The sequence below is a fragment of the Papio anubis genome, chromosome 12 (assembly GCF_008728515.1).
Source record: "Papio anubis isolate 15944 chromosome 12, Panubis1.0, whole genome shotgun sequence".
NCBI classification, from domain to species: domain Eukaryota; kingdom Metazoa; phylum Chordata; class Mammalia; order Primates; family Cercopithecidae; genus Papio; species Papio anubis.
Window position 1 is genome coordinate 77,646,162 of NC_044987.1, and position 14,893 is coordinate 77,661,054.

General features: G+C 43.3%; 2 protein-coding genes across 17 annotated transcripts in view; one reads left to right on the forward strand and one right to left on the reverse strand.

Annotated features, from left to right (window-relative positions):
- HPS5 (HPS5 biogenesis of lysosomal organelles complex 2 subunit 2) overlaps window positions 1–12,204 on the reverse strand; it is a 49,911-nt gene extending 37,707 nt beyond the window's left edge. For 2 of the 12 annotated variants that reach the window (XM_021925964.2, XM_021925961.2), the window contains exons 1-6: window positions 11,998–12,197; window positions 7,723–7,879; window positions 6,578–6,697; window positions 1,829–1,939; window positions 1,316–1,380; window positions 650–842 (exon numbers count right to left, since the gene is read on the reverse strand). In XM_021925964.2, coding sequence (XP_021781656.2) covers window positions 650–842; window positions 1,316–1,380; window positions 1,829–1,939; window positions 6,578–6,697; window positions 7,723–7,830 — 597 coding nt within the window. In that variant the 5' untranslated portion in view covers window positions 7,831–7,879; window positions 11,998–12,197. Of the gene's footprint in view, window positions 1–649; window positions 843–1,315; window positions 1,381–1,828; window positions 1,940–6,336; window positions 6,469–6,577; window positions 6,698–7,722; window positions 7,880–11,866 lie in introns of those variants that run through there. The other 10 variants (XM_021925963.2, XM_021925962.2, XM_009186458.3 and 7 more) reach the window with 10 other exon arrangements.
- Window positions 12,205–12,475: 271 nt separating this feature from the next.
- Window positions 12,476–14,893, forward strand: part of GTF2H1 (general transcription factor IIH subunit 1) — a 51,503-nt gene continuing 49,085 nt past the window's right edge. Inside the window, exons 1-2 of one of the 5 annotated variants that reach the window (XM_021925972.2) lie at window positions 12,548–12,662; window positions 14,464–14,527. The gene's annotated coding sequence lies outside the window, so the exon portion shown is untranslated. Of the gene's footprint in view, window positions 12,663–14,463; window positions 14,528–14,893 lie in introns of all 5 variants that reach the window. The other 4 variants (XM_021925973.2, XM_021925974.2, XM_021925975.2 and 1 more) reach the window with 4 other exon arrangements.

Here is a 14,893-nt window from a genome sequence, read left to right on the forward strand (position 1 = left end):
CTCTACTTCTGCTGTAATGGCCCTGGAGGAGCAGGACAATGAGAAGCTGGTCTACTCTGTCTTAATGACAGACTGGAGCATTCTGTTAGGGTAAACTGAGTCTCAACCCTTCTACTCAGAAAGAACTGCAGCAGGAAGCCTGAGAACCTGCAGAGCAGAGCAAAGCCCGAAGGTGTCTTCAGGATTCCATTCAAAATAAATTATATCCATCCTGATAAAAAAGTATTCCTAGACCTATGAGTTTCTTCTACACAAGAAGCGGAGAAGACCAGGAGCCTGAGCAATTGGTGTCATTTCTATGTCTGTCATTTTATTCACACCAATAATAAACAGATTTCTTTTCTTTCTTAATAGCCTTATACTAAAGAATGCTTTAAATGAGCCATGCAGGTGAATCAGGAAGAACTGCAATAGATAATGTGCAAAGTACTGAAGTTAGCTCACAAAAGCCATTCTGTAACAGCACTGAGCTATAACAGGCTACCATATGTACTATATAAAAACAGGTCTCCTCAAAATCTCCAAGTCTGGACTCTGGATTAGTCTCCCAAGAAATATAGTAGATAAAAATCACATTCTTTAATTGGAAGTTTTATAAGACAACACCTTGTATCTCACTACATACACAAAGAATGGGACTGCTTCTCACCTTTGCTTGTTTAGAAGTACTGAGTTTGATGGCAGAAACCTTCCCGGCATGATCACCTACAAAAACTCTAAGAATAGCTGTATCCCAACAGAGAGCTGTGACTTTTCGGCCTTTGTGTTCTGAAGACACATAAATTTGTTCTGGTTTCCCACGACGCTCTTGATTTAATTCCCAAACAACTACAAGACCTTGACTGCAAGAATTGAGTCACAGAGGCAAACTTTTGGCAATGATGAACAAGGTAGAATTTAATTGCATCACAGTATCAACTATACTAAATACATATGTAACTCTTATTCTTCAGAAAAGAGGAAGTATTATAAAAAGTCAAGATATTAATTTCCTTGTTTTAGTCACCAAACCAGTTTAATAGGAGAAGTTAAATGATCTAAATTATCTCTGTTCCCTTTCTCTTTTAAGGCCTTTGAAATGTTGTAACCTCAAATTAGCATTTTCTACAAACACTCGGATGACCAGCTGTCCGTTCTCGTTTGCTGGGTACTGAGAGATTTCCCGAGACACAGTAATTTCAGCGTTAAAACTAGGGCAATCCTAGGCAAACCAGGATGGTTGGTTACCCTAACAAACACATTAAATAAAATAATTAAATGTGTCAAATTAAAATGCATTTGAAAAAGGACAGACGGTTTTAGAACAGATTCTTACCTGGTAGCTACAGCAACATAATCATCATCATGTAAACAACAGGCAACTTGAGAAATTGCACCTTCCTAGAGCACAAAAGAAAAAATATTTTTTAAATCTCAAGTTTTACTTTTTTTTTTTTTTTTTTTGAGACTGAGTCTCGCTCTCTTGCCCAGGCTGGGGTGCAATGATGCGATCTCGGCTCACTGCAACCTCCACTTCCTGGGTTCAAGCAATTCTCCGGCCTCCGCCTCCCAAGTAGCTAGGATTACAGGTGCCCACCAACACGCCCAGCTAATTTTTGTATTTTTAGCAGAGACAGGGTTTCACCATGTTGGCCAGGCTGGTCTCCAACTCCTGACCTCAGGTAATCCACCCGCCTTGGCCTCCCAAAACGCTGGGATTACAGGCGTGAGCCACCGCACCAGGGCACGTTTTACATTCTTTTATTCCAAACGATTATTTATATTGGAGAAATTTGCATTTATGAAAAAGACTCCAAATGGTATACGACAGAGCTGCCCTTAATCTTACCCTGTGTGAAAGAAAAAGCCTGTGCTTCCAACCTTCTTTCTGAATGAGATGGAGTCCTCCTCCTGAACTGCCCAAAGCCAACCATTTCCGAGACACAGCTATGCTCGTGCACTAAAAACATGTAAAGAGAAGTGTGAGATGATCACAGCTACTTAACCAAATAGACTATCCACTGAAAATAAATACTGAGGATTTATGCATCAGGCTCCTTCCCTCACTTTACCCTCTGCCCAAATGGACACAACATGACACTTACTCTCTAATTTTAGAATAGTAAAAAATACTGAAGAAAGAACATTTTGTTTTTAAACTTCTAAACGAATCTCACAAAGGCTGAATAGGCTCCACCTTGTGAGTAATTTTCCCTTGGCAAAAGCTGGCTGTTAGACTGTTCATATTTTGTGTAATTTGGCTAGGTCATTCCAATGCTAACTACAACAATGGAAGACCGAGGAAGTGACCAGAAGATAAAGTAACCATGTTAAACATTCATTCACTTACATCACTTCTGATCTGTACAAACACCACAAAACAGCCTCAAGTCTTAGGGTAGGTGAGACTCCATCAGAGAATGCAGTGGCCATGCTGTGCCCAATACCCTGTGGCAAAGTTATTAGTTGGTTGACTAAGAGACATTCCCAATCCTCTTCAATTTTGCTGCTTTTCACTACAGAAGTTGGAAAACCTAAATATTCACCTTCCCAGTTCCCTAGCTGCCAAGCGTTGCCATGTAACTCAGTTCTACCTAATATGACCAACACAGCTGAGGGCTTCTCAGGAAGGGAAGCTTTACCTTTCCAGATAAGAGGCAGAGCCTGTAGAAAGCCTTTGCCCTTTGCCCCCACTTTCTTGAGATGTTAATGAGAACAGTAAGACTGGAGACAGGACACACATTGCAAATGCAACTAAAAGCTAATATATGTACAATGGTAGAATGGGAAAAATGGGAGCCAGTTATATCATTGGGCCACTACACTAAACCCAGAACACTAACCTCCTATGAGATTATAAACATCTTTACCACTTAAGCTCCTATTAATATGTTACACCATACTGTAACTTGCAGCTGAAAAAATGTCTGATGTCAAGCCTCAAAACTGTTACTCATATTATTTTGTCTATTACTTCCTATTTTTCCCTTTCCTCAGATGCTGGTATTTCCTTTAGGGCAGTAGCAAAAGTATAAAAATGAAATTATTTTGGTACTGGTTATGAAACTTTGTTTTTTACCACATCATTCCTGAGTTTAATCAAAATAACTCAGAGATTGAAGGAAGTACATAGTTCTTTGAATTCCAAGGACAATCAAAACACATAGCTATTAGGAAAAGAAAAATAGCTCAGGGCAGTCTGAACTATGTGAAGTATGCAGGTCCAGACAGAAATGAATATGAGATATCAGTCATGCTCCCAATCTCGGCACCCATGCCTGGGGACAATTGTTTAAAGTCATTTTGTCACTGACTAGCTGTCTCGCCTGTTAACTTCATGTCACTGAAATCTGTGATACTAAGAACAATGTATAGCCAATCAATAGTTTTTGTTATTTTAATATGTTATTGGTAAACAACTCAGAATCTGCCTCCTTTTCCTTTAAACATCCACTTGGGCTGGACAAGGTGGCTCACGCCTATAATCCCAACACTTTGGGAGGTCAGAAGTTCGAGACTAGACTGAGCAACAGAATAAGATCCCAGTCCTAAATTAAAATTTTTTATTTTTAAGAAATCCAGGCCAGGCGCAGCAGCTCACGCCTGTAATCCCAGCACTTTGGGAGGCCGAGGTAGGAGGGTCACGAGGTTAGGAGATCGAGACCATCCTGGCCAATAAGGTGAAACCCTATCTCTACTAAAAGTACAAAAATTAGCTGAGTGTGGCAGTGTGCACCTTTAATCCCAGCTACTTGGGAGGCTGAGGCAGTAGAATCACCTGAACCCAGGAGACGGAGGTTGCAGTGAGCCAAGATTGCGCCACTGAACTCCAGCCTGGAGACAGAGCTAGATGCCATTTCAAAAAAAAAGGCCTGGTGCGGTAGCTCATGCCTATAATTCCAGCACTTTGGGAGGCCAAGGCTGAAGGACTGCCGGAGCCCGGGAGTTTGAGACCAGTCACAGCAACATAATGAAACCCTATCTCTAAGAAATTTACAAAAATTAGTCGGGCCACGTGGTGTGGTGCACGCCTATAGTCCCAGTTACTTGAGAGGCTGAGGCAAGAAGACTGCCTGACGCCAGTTCAAGGCTACAGTGCACTGCAGTGTGCTATGACTCAGCTATGATGACTGTGAATAGCCACTGTACTCCAGCTTGGGCAACACTGTAAGACTGCACCACCCCTTGCCCCACCATCTGTTTCAAAAAATAATCACCCAGCACATTGGGAGGCTGAGGCGGGCGTATTACTTGAGGCCAGGTGTTTGAGAACAGCCTGGCCAATATGGCAAACCCCCGTCTCCACTAAAAATTCAAAAATTAGCCAGGCATGGTGGTACACACCTGTAATCCTAGCCTCTCTGGTGGCTGAGGCATGAGAATCACTTGAAACCAGGAGGCAGAGTTTGCAGAGAGCTGAGATGGTGCCACTGTACTCCATCCTGGGCAACAGAGCACGACTCCATCTCAAAAAAAAAAAAAATCCACTTGTAACTGCTGCTAATTAAAGTGTATATTTAAAACAACTTTTATCTATGTTCCCAGGTTGTAATCCTCAAGCTTGGCCCTAATAAACTGTCTGCTTATATTATTTTTGCCTTTGTTTTGTTTTTTGGGTTTTTTTATTCCTCTTGAGATAGGGTCTTGCTGTGTCACCCAAGCTGGAATGCAGTGGAGCGATCACAGCTCACTGTAGCCTCAACCTCCCTGGCTCAAGCAATCCTCCCAACTCAGCCTTCTGAGTAGCTGGGACCACAGGTGCCCACCACCATGTCCAGCTAATTTTTGTATTTTTTGTAAAGATGGGATTTTGCCATGTTGCCCAAGCTGGTCTCAAACTCCTGAGCTCAAGCAATCCTCCCACTTCTGCCTCCTAAATTATTGGGATTACAGGTGTGAACCACGAAGCCAGGGCACTTGCCTCAGCTTCTTCCTCTTAGGTCAACATTCTGCCCAGAGCGAACTAACTTTTGTTTTGCTCCCTAAACTGAGGGTTACACCAGACTCCCTGTTTTGGAATGACCGTAGTATAACTGCAATGATTCATGTTATTCAAAATGTAATGGGGTTATTGGGGCTCAGCAACCAATACCCCAAAATATGGAGCTTTGACATGCTGACAGTTCTCAGAAGTTGCCTCAAAATCAAAGTCCCTTTAACCTTGTCTCGTTTCTACCTCTCCACCAAGCACAGAGAGGGACTCTCTCCATAGGAATTTCCTTATCTGACCAAGAAAGCCTCTTTCCAAAAGGTACAGGCTCAGTGGCTCATGCCTGTAATCCCAGCTCTTTGGGAGGAGGCAGGAGGATTGTCTGAGGCCAGGAGTTTGAGACGAGCCTGGCCAACATGGTGAAACTCCGTCTCTACTAAAAATACAAAAATTAGCCGGGCATGGCGGCAGGTGCCTGTAATCCCAGCTACTCGGGAGGCTGCGGCACAAGACTCACTTGAACCCAGGAAGTAGAGGTTGCAGTGAGCCAAGATGGTGCCACTGCACTCCAGCCTGGGCAAGGGAATGAGATTCTATCTCAAAAAAGAAAGAAAGAAAGGAAGGAAAGAAAGGAAAGAAAGAAAGGAAAGGAAAGGGAAGGAAGGAAGGAAGGAAGGAAGGAAGGAAGGAAGGAAGGGAGGGAGGGAGGGTGGGTGGGAGGGAAAGCTTCCTTCCAAAAGAAATGCAATTGTCCTAAACACTTTCCCTAGGGATCTCATCAAATTACCAGGAAAGATCAACCACTAGAGAAGAGACTGGGAGTGATCATCATGCCCAGATAGACTTTTCATTTATTCTTCTGAAGGCAGCTCCAAGAGTTCATCCGGGGGATTTTACCTGATTGTTCCTATGCAGCTCCATCCCTCACCTTCCCATGTCTGCCTCCCACTTGCTAGGTCTATTCATTCTCCCTAATGATTTATTGCTACTCAGAACAATCATCTACATTCTCCATATCCCCACTTCCCTATGAAAGAGGGTACATACAGCCAGGCATGGTGGCTCACTCCTGTTACCCCAGTGCTTTGGGGAGGCCAAAGGCCAAGGCACAGGATTGCTTGCGGCCAGGAGTTAGATGCTATCATGAGCTATGGTCTCACCACTGTACTCCAGCCTGGGCAACATAGCAAGACCCCATCTCTACAAAAACTTTTTTAAAATTAGCCTGGCATGGTGTCGAGTATGTTTAGTCCCAGGTACTCAGGAGGATGAGGCAGGAGGATTACTTGAACCCAGAAGTTTGAGGTTACAGTGAGCTAGGATCTCCCCATTGCACTCAGGCACAGGCAACAAAGAGAGCCTGTTTCAAAAGGAAAAAAAAAAAAAGAAAAGAAGATTTTATATGCCTTTTCTCCTATTAATCTTACTTGTATTAGTTGATTTTCAGCGAACCTTCAGAGGGTGAAGGGACAGTTTTCTCTTGGTCTTTGTGGGATATACTCATTTATACCATTTTATTTTCAATCAAATACATTAGCTTCTGAGAGAAGACAGCAACACTAACAGGGGAAAATGAAGCAAGTCAGTATCAGGGTTTCCAGGGACGGTAAATTAGAATTCAAAAGATAGCTCAAAAAATAAATCAAGAAAGAGCTATGAAAATTATACCTCTATGTAAAGTGTCAACCTAAAAGGAAGAAGTTGAGGCCAAATTAACATCGAGTTTATCTGGGCCAAGTTTGAGGACTGCAGCCTAGGACACACTTCCAAGTTGCCTTGGTGAATGCTCTGGAAAACAAGAAACTCAAGTTCTCAGAAGAGGCTGTTTGTCAGGAATTTTCATTGGCTTACAGCAATAACATTGATTAGTGATTGGCTATACACTTTTGAAGTATAAGGTATACTGCATTTTATCACTACTTGGTGTCAGTTAGTCTAGTGCCCACATAGCAAGTAGCTTCAAGAGGTAATTAATTAGCTCAAACGAGAGTGATAAGACCTGTAATCCCAGCACTTTGGGAGGCCAAGGCAGGCGGATCACAAGGTCAGGAGATCAAGACCATCCTGGCTAACCTGGTGAAACCCTGTCTCTACTAAAAATACAAAAAAATTAGCCAGGCGTGGTGGTGGGTGCCTGTAGTCCCAGTTACTCGGTAGGCTGAGGCAAGAGAATGGCGAGAACCCAGGAGGCGGAGCTTACAGTGAGTCAAGATCGTGCCACCACACTCTAGCCTGGGTGACAGGGCGAGACTCTGTCTCAAAAAAAAAAAAAAAAAGAGTGATAAAAGGCTGCTGTTTCACTCCAATGCTTCTCTGGGCCTGACAATTTTTTTTTTCTTGAGACAGAGTCTCACTTTGTTGCCCAGGCTACAGTGCAGTGGCATGACCTCGGCTCACTGCAACCTCCACCTCCCGAGTTCAAGTGATTCTCATGCCTCAGCCTCCCGAATACCTAGGATTATAGGCGCATGCCACCTTGCCCAGCTAATTTTTGTATTTTTAGTAGAGACAGAGTTTTGCCATGTTGGCCAGGCTGGTCTTGAACTCCTTGCCTCAAGCGATTCTCCCACCTCAGCCTCCCAAAGTGTTGGAATTACAGGTGTAAGCCACCACACCCAGCCTTGGCCTGATAATTTAAAGGGGCTCACATTCCTCAGATAAAAAGTTTATTTTCTTTTTTTCTCCCCACGAAAGTATGACTAGGACAGGTAAGAACACCCAAGATTCCATAAAACGTTAAGGAACTAGAGGGTAGGGGCACAGTAACAAAGAGTACATGAAAATGAAACTGATACAAGGATCAATAAATTCACCTTTAGACGACTGGAGTCCAGCCGCAGGGCTGACAGTAATGGATCCAGAGATTCAAACTCTGCAAGAACATGGCTGTAGGACTCTGGTATCACTGGCACAAAAGTCATTTAGCCAGAAAGCTGAAACTTGTTGAATGATAGATACAGTATTCCTTACCTGAATAAAATCCACAAAAATATAATTTAAGAAGCCCTCCATTCATTTAACATGCATTTAACAAATATGTGGGGAACATAATGAAACATGAGAAAGTCCCCACTATACAGGTACTTAGAAAGAAAACACATACAGGTAACATTGTATGCCACGGTGTGTTTACATTGTGTCATTCCCTGACTCTAAAACTCCCAGAGTAGCAGGTACAGATTCTCAAGGCCCTCCATAATCCTATCCCCCTCTATTATCTAACAGTGTGAGTAAGCAGAATAGGCAGAGTAGGATTTAGGAAAATTGGCCTATCTCCTCTGAGGCAAAACAGTAACCCTGCTGCTGTATTTCCATGAGTAGTAAATCTTCTGTCTTTAGGAGTCTTTCATTAAAATGCAATCTTCCATAAAGGTCTCAACTTATTAAGTGTTATCAGCAAACCCTACAGTTATCAGCTAACAATTTAACAGTGCTTAATAGGAATAGGCCACTAGACTTCTCTCTCCAACCTAGCAGGTGCTTAGTAAGTGAGGTGAATGAATGAACAGATCTAAGTGAGAAGGTACAGGGAAATAGAGCACAAAGAAAAATAAAGAGCTGCAACAAAAGAGACTAGATAGGACAGAACAGGGATAAGAATGCAAGGTAACAAATGCCAAATAACCAGGGAGGACTTTGTAAAGTAACACAAGAGTTTTTGTGTTCACCTACTCTCAAATGCACTTTTATGTCCCATTGCAGCAATCTCAAGAAAAAAAGAAAAGAAAATTCTCCTCATAAATTACAACTTTTCTCAATCACTTGTTACCTGCCAAATTTAGAAAGCAAATTAATACAACAGAAAAATTCATAAACTGTTTATATATTCTCGTTTTTTGTTCATGCTTTATGTTTTTGACTTTTTTTCCAGAAACATATATATTCAATCATTCATTTATTCAACAGATTTGTACTGAGCACCCACCTAAGTGCCAGCCATTATTCTAGGTCCTAGATATGATAAAGTTCTAACCCTCAAAGAACATACTTTCTAGTGGCAAAACGAAGACTATGTTTTTTATTGCACACATATAACACAATCTGATTTTCTGCTAGTAACACTGTTCCTAATACAGCTTGACCTCTGCAAGGAGAATGATGTTCAGGAAAAAAAAAAAAAGTTTTCACATGCCTGTACTCAAAATATTTGAGAATTATTGATCTAAGAAAGTCTTCCCTCATTCTTTTCACTCATTCATTTCATTCAGTACCTAGTAAAGTATCAGGCACAGTGGTAAAAAAAGACGAGTAAAATAATTCCAGAAGTCAGTTTATAATAGAGAGAAAAAGACAAATACCACACACACACACACACACACACACACACATATCTTATGAGGGAAACATAAGCAAACTGCTTTGTTAGAACTTTACAGGACAGAGGGATCACACTGAATTACAGCGAACCGAAGAAAACTCTCTAAGGAAAGTAGTATTGATGCTGACTATGCTTTTATCTCAAGGAAAAGGGAAAGGGTAGCAGGTAGGGCAGCAACGTGCAAATATATAGAGAAGAAAAAAATGCAGAATATACTAGAAGCATACAAATTTAGTCTTTGACTGAAACATAGGATACAAGCAATGGAATAACGAAAGACAAAGCTGGAATCATAATTTGGGCCCAAGTTACAAAACACTTTGAATTTCAAACCAAAGAGCCTGCACTTAACTTGGCAGGCAACAGAAAGGAACTGAAGAATTTGGTGTTGGGAGGTCGCATAATTTCTGTAAAGTGCTGTGGGTGGTTAGACGCTAGAAAACAAAGATTTGAGAAAAGGGGTGGGTGGTATGAAAATGAGGATAAAACATTTCAATTACTCAAGAAGTCCGGTGGAAAAGGAGAAAACCTCTCTGGACTTTATTATTGGGGAGACTCTTCAACAGATTTGTAGGTAGTAGCTAAAAGTAGACTCTAAAACGAAAGGGGCTGAAAATACAAGAAAAAGATAAAACCACAGTACAGGTTCCAAGAGATGGAAAGGAATGATAATATCATAGTGTCTCCTCTACGTGTGATCTTGAAAGAAACTCCAAAGTAGATAGGTCATTTTGCCTTAATCTCGGTGAAAAGAGAATGTCCTGCAAGTTATAATATAATGGGGGTGGGGGTGGGGTGGGGAGGGGAACACACCTAGTAAGTTCTACTGAAAAGAAAAAAAGAATTTAACAGAAATGAGAACCGACAATAAAAACAGCATAAGCAATGCCAATTCTCAGAGAAGCTGCTGGATGACAGTGTTAAACCAACTCTAACTTTACGCATTTATGTTTACTCTCCCTGAAATGACTGCTTCCCCTCCAGATCTTCTTACCCAAATGTATCCAGCTTTCAAGATCCCACATGAGCCCTATTTCCTAGAATTCTCAACATGGAGACAGGTTCATAGGTAATTCAGTGAACATGTCCACCTAATTCAGAAATTAGTTTTGCCCTAGGTCCCCGAACACTTTCAGCAACGGAAAGAAAACACTCACTCTCATGAAGCTGCCAACTCCAGTCCTCCACAGGGCTCACTGTTAAAAGGTTCTTTTTAATACTGTGCTGAAGCCTGATCACTTATAGCTCTACTATTATTCCTATTTGTATGTAGCTTCTATAGTTGAAGGGAATGAGCTGTCTCTTTCCAAAACAATCCTTCTGTATTTCAAAAGTCTTATCAGGTCTTCTAAAAATTTAACATTCCCAGTTCCTCCATCACTCCTGACATGACATTTTCCAACCCTCTGTTCCAGTCAACCTTCTACAGACGTACTTTAGTTTGTCTAAAAATGAGGTGCCTAGTGCTGAGCATAATACTCCTTAAGCAGTTGGATGAGCCCAGAATAGAGTAGAAACACTAACTTCCTGGATCTAGACACTAAGTTTCTATATTACAACCTAAAATAGTATTAGTTGTGTTTAAGTGGCCGTGTTACACCGTTGATTCAACAGAGCAAGTGGTCAACTAAAACCCAAAGAAATTGTTTACATAAACAAAATCTTCTTAGCCAGTAGCTACATATAGTAGAACTGAGCTCAAATTGAAAGCTGCTATTAATCAAATGCAACAATGGATACAAAAAGTACCTAGAAATGTACAAACAGTATAAACAGGAACAGCAGAATGCTGATAATTGCCCAAGTTGCGTTAAGTGTACATGAGGGTTCATTTTATTATCCTACTTTTGTCTACGTTTGAAATTTTCCACAATAAAGTTTTAAAAGTATGTACTTAATACTGTACAAGCCTTCAATAGCTCTATTTCTTCATTTCCCATCTTAACCTCTCTCCTATTCTCCAACTACATTGGACTCAACTCTTTTTTTTCTCTTTCATTCTATAAACTTGCTGTGCCTCCATGGTTTAAAACATGATGTTTATGGAATCTTCCCCCATTTACCAAAACCCTATCTTTCTGCAAAGCTGAGTTTAAATGTTACTTCTGTGAAGTGACTCTACCAAAAACTAAGAACATACAAGTTGACGACAAATGCTTAACCAAAGTAAATGAAACAACTTTTGGAAGACTGGCTTGCCCAAGGACCACAGAGCTCATCAATGGTATATCTGAGATTAGAATACACGTCTCCTGAATCCAAATCTCATCATCTTCCCATTATCGTAAAATAGTTCAGTGTTTGTTGCTCACACATCAAATGCAAATATGTTCTCTTTTGCCCCAGTAGGTGCGTGGAAGAAAAGAGGAGAAAGAAATACGAGAGCAAAAATTGAAGAAATGAGAAGGAGAAGTTGCCGACTGTCTCATTTTCACAAGGGGATCTTTCTAAGAAGAAATGATCAGAAAACAACTCTCTGCCTCAGACAGACAAATGGCGACTGACTCATTCATACATTCATTCATTCAACATTCGAGTGCCTTCTATGTTCCAGGACCTGAACACACCGCTAGAGACACAAGGATGAACAAAATACAATCCCTGCCCACAAAAAGTTCCTTGCCTAGTGGAACTACTACCTTTTTAACAGCAGTAACTTTAATATCTTGAGATCTCTTGAGAGGAGACCCAGTAACCAATTTTCAAAGCCAGGCTCACAGACCAGCAGCCCGGAGGTCCCAACCCAGCTCCACCACATCCAGGCCAGTACCTCGCAGCTCTCAGTGGATCGGATCTTGGCTTCCGACTTAGCGCCAGGGAATTCACCGCCCACTAACAGCAGAACATGCACTTCAGTCTCACCTCCCGTTCCTCCCCTTCCTTGCTGACGTCATCCAGGAGAGCCGCGGACCCGAGACAACGCTACTAACGGCACTTCCTCATCACGTGACGAGTCACGCCCCCTGCTTGCGCGTAGTCCCTCCCCCTCAGGTCGCGGTCGCGATTACGCTCTCTACGGCCTGAAGCCGGAGGGCCGTTGCGGGCTGAAGACACGGCGCCGACTGGAACCAGAGGAGCTCTAGGCCAAATGGTTGGGCCGGCCAGGATCCCAGGACCCTTCGCCGCTCGAAACCGGAGAGAGGAAACGAAACAGGCGGGAAACCGTGGGGGAGGGAGGGAACTAGCGGAAGGTGTCATGGCGGCCGCGCTCTTGAGTCACGTGCCTAGGGCCCGCCTTGCTACTTCCGGTCACGTGCCCTCGGACTCCTCGCAGCCAGCGATGGAGCCGAGACCCCCCAGTAACAGAGGCGGTGGCAACTCCTGCAGCCACTGGGTTTCAGCTTCTTCCCAGCAGCGGCTCTAAGAAGTGCAGCGGAACTCGACCAGATCCAACCCAGTTAGTTACTTCCTGTCTGGAGTTGTGGCTTCCACCTGGTAAGTTTAGACCGAAGAATGCGGGCGGGCGGGCGGGTGAGGATCTGACAGGCCTGGGGGCCACAGGACGGCGTGGATTCTACCCCTTTTCCCAGCGTCGCTGTCGGCGTCCTCCCAACGCCCAAGCCTACCGTCTTGTTTGCCCTTACCCCGAGGCGAGGAAGAGGCGACCCCTAATCTACTTGTCTAAAGGAAGCCTGCTCTTCCACTGAGAGCAGGTTTACCCAAAGCCAGGATCAGATTTGGCTTATGAGAATGAAGTGGAGGCCTCTCCCAGACAGAGAAGCCCTTCCCGTCAGGAAATGTGCTGTTGAGTCTGGGATTCTGTAAGAGAAAAGCTCTCACCTTGGTGTCTGCACACCTTTTGCTTCCACCTGTCAATCTTACCTCTCTTAAAAACCTTCTTAACACATGGGCCAGTCCACACATTCCTAGTTTTGGTCATTTGGTTGTGGTGAAATGATGAAAAATAGACCGTGAGTACCTGGATATATACATAATTGTTTTGTATATCCCCCAGTGTTCTCAAAGGCCAAATTGAATAAGGAGGTGACTTTTTTTTTTTTTTTTTAAAGAGACACGGTCTTGCTCTGTCGTCCTGGCTGGAATGCAGTGCCGTGATAATAGCTCACTGTAACCTCGAATTCCCGGGCTCAAGCGATTCTCCTGCCTAGACCTCCCAAAGCGCTAGAATTATAGGCATGAGCCACAGTGCCTGGCCCCAAATGACTCCTAAACTCTCCTTTTAGCGTCAGTAAAATGGGGACGGGGAAAGGAGGTATAAAAAATACACCTTTCGTCCATTCGAAGACCAGGTCTTAAAAACAAACAAAAAAAACCAACAGTGGTTTGAATGAAATATGCTTTGCAGTGAGTATTGACTCCATACAAACCAATATCCAGACTTGTGATTTTCAAACGTTTTAAAGGAGTGAAACAATTTCTCCCCGTGAATTTTTACCTGGAACCCAATATATAAAAAGCAGCATGCTCTGGTGGAACTAAGTTTAAGAGAGCCAGGCCCCACCACTCCACTTCGCCTATATCCTAGAGGCATCTCCTTGGAACACAGTTTGAAAACCACTGAACTGGACTTAGGTAATTAAGCCAAAGTTGCCAAACTTAAGATTTTTTAGAAGACAAAACCAGCCGGGCGCGGTGGCTCACGCCTGTAATCCCAGCACTTTGGGAGGCCAAGGCGGGCGGATCATGAGGTCAGGAGATCGAGACCATCCTGGCTAACACGGTGAAACCCCGTCTCTACTAAAAATACAAAACAATCTAGCCGGGCGTGGTGGCGGGTCCCTGTAGTCCCAGCTACTCCGGAGGCTGAGGCGGGAGAATGGCGTGAACCCGGGAGGCGGAGCTTGCAGTGAGCCGAGTGAGTCACTGCACTCCAGCCTGGGCAACAGAGGGAGACTCCCTGTCAAAAAAAAGAAAAGACCAGAGCAGTTGAGATGGAGAGGTCACAACCGCAGGGAAGGTAACCTCTAGTAGCAGACCTTTGGCTCACAGAAGGACTAGACTCTGGAGAGAACTTTGTACCTGTTAGTAGGCTTAAGCCCCTCATTCAGATAGGAGAAAAAAGAGATGGTCTGCTATCCTCACTCAGTCGACTTTTTTTTTTTTTTTTTTCTGAGACGGAGTTTTGCCCTTGTTGCCCAGGCTGGAGTGCAATGGCGCGATCTCGGCTTACTGCAGCCTCCACCTCCCGGGTTCAAGGGCTTCTCCTGCCTCTGCCTCCTGAGTGGCTGGGACCGAGGCGCATGCCACCACGCCTGGCTAATTTTTGTATTTTTAGTAGAGACGGGATTTCACTATGTTGACCAGGACACTCAGCCGACTTGTAGCAGTGCAGCAGATTGGTAAGTTTGAGTCTCTCCTAAGTAATATTAAATGCACATTGCGGTACAAATGTGGGGAAAAAAAGCAAATTCAGAGAGGTCTTTTGAAAAATACTAGGAGAATTGGTGCAGTGTGCGAGAAGAATCAGTTAAAAGTAGTGAAGCCGGCTACCAGGGACCAGCACCAGTCCTCGATTGTGAATGCTTCCTGTGTGTACTGCTCTCAAGGCTTGTAACTTCTTGCTGGTACCGTGTGTCCTGCCCTCTGATAACGTGCTTCTCTATGCTATTTTATTCCCTACCATCAGAGTATTTTCTGGCATCCCTTGAGCTTTCCTAGCGTTTTGGCTACCATTTATCTCTGCCTTATGGATACTGCTGATAGAG